Consider the following 2963-nt stretch of genomic DNA (forward strand, 5'->3'; position numbering starts at 1 on the left):
AAGGTCGGCCCTTTAGTTGTTATTGTTATGGTATGTTACATGTGGTTATGATCTGTTAGATCGGAATCAGGGTAGACAGTATGTTATGCTCTTATGATCCGTAAGGATTGGTATGTTAGTGACCTGCTAGGTCGGTACTCTAGTTACGAGAGAATTCTATGATTGATGATCAGTGTGATAGATATGTTTGATATTTGTATATGCCAGTATATGATAGTTATGCGCACATGGTTATTTGCTTGTTGGTTGGGTTGAGGCGGTCCTGCTTTATGCTGAAGGCCAACATACCCTATGAGCGGTCCGGGGAGACTGCAGGCCCACGAGGCGGACCAGTCATGCCGAAGGCTCGGGATAGATTCAGATAGACTGTAGACCCGGTAGGGCGGTCCAGTCAGGCCGATGGCCAGTATGCATGTTGATTGATTGATTGATTGATTGAGTGTTACTGATATGGTATTGTCAGTATGGTATTGGTATTTTGGGGGTAGCTCACTAAGCCCTCGGGCTTACAGTTTCAGTTTATTGTTTCAGTTACTTCAGGAGATCATGGCAAGGAGAAGGCGTGACCGTACCGCTCCTCATCCTTATGTTATGATTTTGGGACACTCTGATGAATAATTATTTGAAAACATTTTTGTAAACGATGCTATTTCGTTTTTATTTATGATCGAAAAAGTTTAAATTTGGTGTAAAATTTATGGATGTTACAATAATATTTTATTTTTTCAACTTCCAAAGCATATACAAACACTATCGAAATTTCTTAGGTATGGGCGATCAAGAACCAGATGTCAATAATCATATTTATGAGGAACATTATTTGGCTAGTGATGATGACAATGGAATTGAAGATTTCGATTTTCCTGATAATGATACACTATATAATGGCGGATTTCAAATAGGAGAAAGCAGTAATCCTAATTTAGGTGAGTTTTTGAATTTTTTGTTTAATTTTTCATTGTATTTCAGATTCTATATTGTAACAAACATGTTTAATGTTAAATGTTAATATTTTCATTGATGAACATACAGAGGATGCAAATCATGCAGAAGACGAAAGTCACTTTGTTGATGAAGATACAGAGGTTAATATCGATTTCAGTGAAGGTACTAAATTCAATTCAGGATATTGAAATTTTTACAGAAAAAATAAAATTCTTTCAAAATAATATTTATATAATTCTTTCAGAATAATTTTGTATTTGCTATGTTTAAGCAGGACAACCACATGTTACACATGATTACGTTTCTCCTGGTGGCACCTTGTATTGGACCCCGATTGTTTCATACGATATCAAACCAAAAGTTTCATCAAAATTTAATTCATATGGTGAAGCAGAAACAATGTGTAGAAGCTATGCATTAGAATCTGGTTTTGATGTCAGGCTTGGAAGAGTCCAAAAAACGAAAAATGGGATTATTACAAATAGACATCTTGTATGCAATCGGGAAGGTAATCCAAATACTAGTAAAGTAGATACTCTGGACATTCAGCATAAAAAAACTCAAAGAAGGAAAGATTTATTTAGGAGGAATTGTAAAGCGAAAGTTGTTTTAGAAATAATTCCCGGTACTCTTAGATATGTCGTGAGCGATTTTGTCGAGCAACATAATCACGAGTTGTTTAGAAAGGGCAATATGTACTTATCTCGTTCAAAGATAAAACTTGATTATTCCCAAGAAATTTTCATTCATAATTTGTCAAAACAAAATATTGGTCCTGTAAAAGCACATAGACCGTATAGTGCTCTTCAGGTCGGTCCTTCGTTTCGAGGTGGATTGGTTTCTGATTTCAAGAATGCTAGGAGAAATCTTAATTGCTACATAGGTGGCAGGGACGCGAAATTCCTTGTTGACAAGATGAATGAAAGGAAGAAAAATGTCTCATCATTTACTTTTGAGTATAAAGTGTTGAACAAAAGATTGAATGCTCTATTCTGGGCTGACGAAACAGCAAAGTATAACTACAATTCGTTCGGAGACGTTGTATCACTCGATGCCACATTCAGCATGAATATGTATTTTTAACCTTTAATACTGTTACAATAAGAATTTCATTGTTTTCAGTTATGTAAACTAATATTTTATTTTTAAAATAGGTATGATATGGTTTTTGTTCCGTTTACTAGCATCGATAACCACAAAAAATGTGTAACATTTGGTGCTGGACTTTTAAGTAAAGAAGATGGAGTTTCTTATGAATGGTTGCTTAGAGCATTTTTGAAAGCTTTTGGAAAACAACCTCAATTGGTTATATCTGACCAAGATCCAGCTTTGAAAAAAGCTATAGATAAGGTTTTCCCGTTGGCACATCATAGGTTATGTATGTGGCATATAACAAAGAAGTTGCCAAATAAGGTATGCATTAAACGAATATTATTCTTATTTTTTGTTATGATTCTACAATTATTTTCTCATATTCTAACAGAATCAATTGCTTTAACAGAAGCAATTGCTTTAACTCTTATTTATTGTTATGATTCTACAATTATTTTTTCATATTCTACCTTCATTTTCTCATATTCTAACAGAATCAATTTATACAGATTTTATCAATTGAAGATGCAGCCACCCATCAAAAATTTCGAAAGAGTTTTCACTCTATAATTTGGAATTCTAAGCTGGAACCACATGACTTCGATAATTTATGGCGTATGATGTTGGAGGAGTTTAAAATTACTGATAATAGTTGGATGAATACCGTGTATGGTTTGCGAAGATCTTGGATCCCCACATTTTTCAAGCACATTCCAATGTCCGGTCTTATGCGAACTACATCACTGTCAGAAAGTCAGAATTGGTCATTTCGAACCACCACATTAACCGGTTCTTATCTTATCATGTTCATGACGACATTTGAATCAGTCATGGAACGACAAAGACATAACCAAATTCTCAATGATTTTAATACTGCCACCACTTTTCCTAAATTCATTACCCGTAGTCCGAATGAACCTCATGCT

General features: G+C 34.6%; 1 protein-coding gene across 1 annotated transcript; it reads left to right on the forward strand.

The window, feature by feature from the left end:
• Positions 1-769: 769 nt before the first annotated feature.
• Positions 770-2443, forward strand: LOC145121915 (protein FAR1-RELATED SEQUENCE 5-like). Its single transcript, XM_079057596.1, has 5 exons — positions 770-926; positions 1033-1107; positions 1220-2018; positions 2100-2358; positions 2429-2443. Exons 1-5 carry the CDS (start codon positions 770-772, stop codon positions 2441-2443), a joined length of 1305 nt encoding a protein of 434 aa, XP_078913722.1.
• The last annotated feature ends 520 nt before the right edge of the window (positions 2444-2963 follow it).

This window comes from Lactuca virosa, chromosome 6, assembly GCF_052849685.1.
Source record: "Lactuca virosa cultivar CGN04683 chromosome 6, Lactuca_virosa_CGN04683_v6, whole genome shotgun sequence".
Taxonomy (NCBI): Eukaryota; Viridiplantae; Streptophyta; class Magnoliopsida; order Asterales; family Asteraceae; genus Lactuca; species Lactuca virosa.

Bases quoted from the DNA above. Each gene is read 5' to 3' on its own strand.
- LOC145121915 (XM_079057596.1), top strand. From the start codon at position 770: ATGGGCGATCAAGAACCAGATGTCAATAATCATATTTATGAGGAACAT. The intron at 927-1,032 runs GTGAGTTTTTGA...ATGAACATACAG, and splicing joins AAGCAGTAATCCTAATTTAG to AGGATGCAAATCATGCAGAA. The intron at 1,108-1,219 runs GTACTAAATTCA...ATGTTTAAGCAG, and splicing joins TAATATCGATTTCAGTGAAG to GACAACCACATGTTACACAT.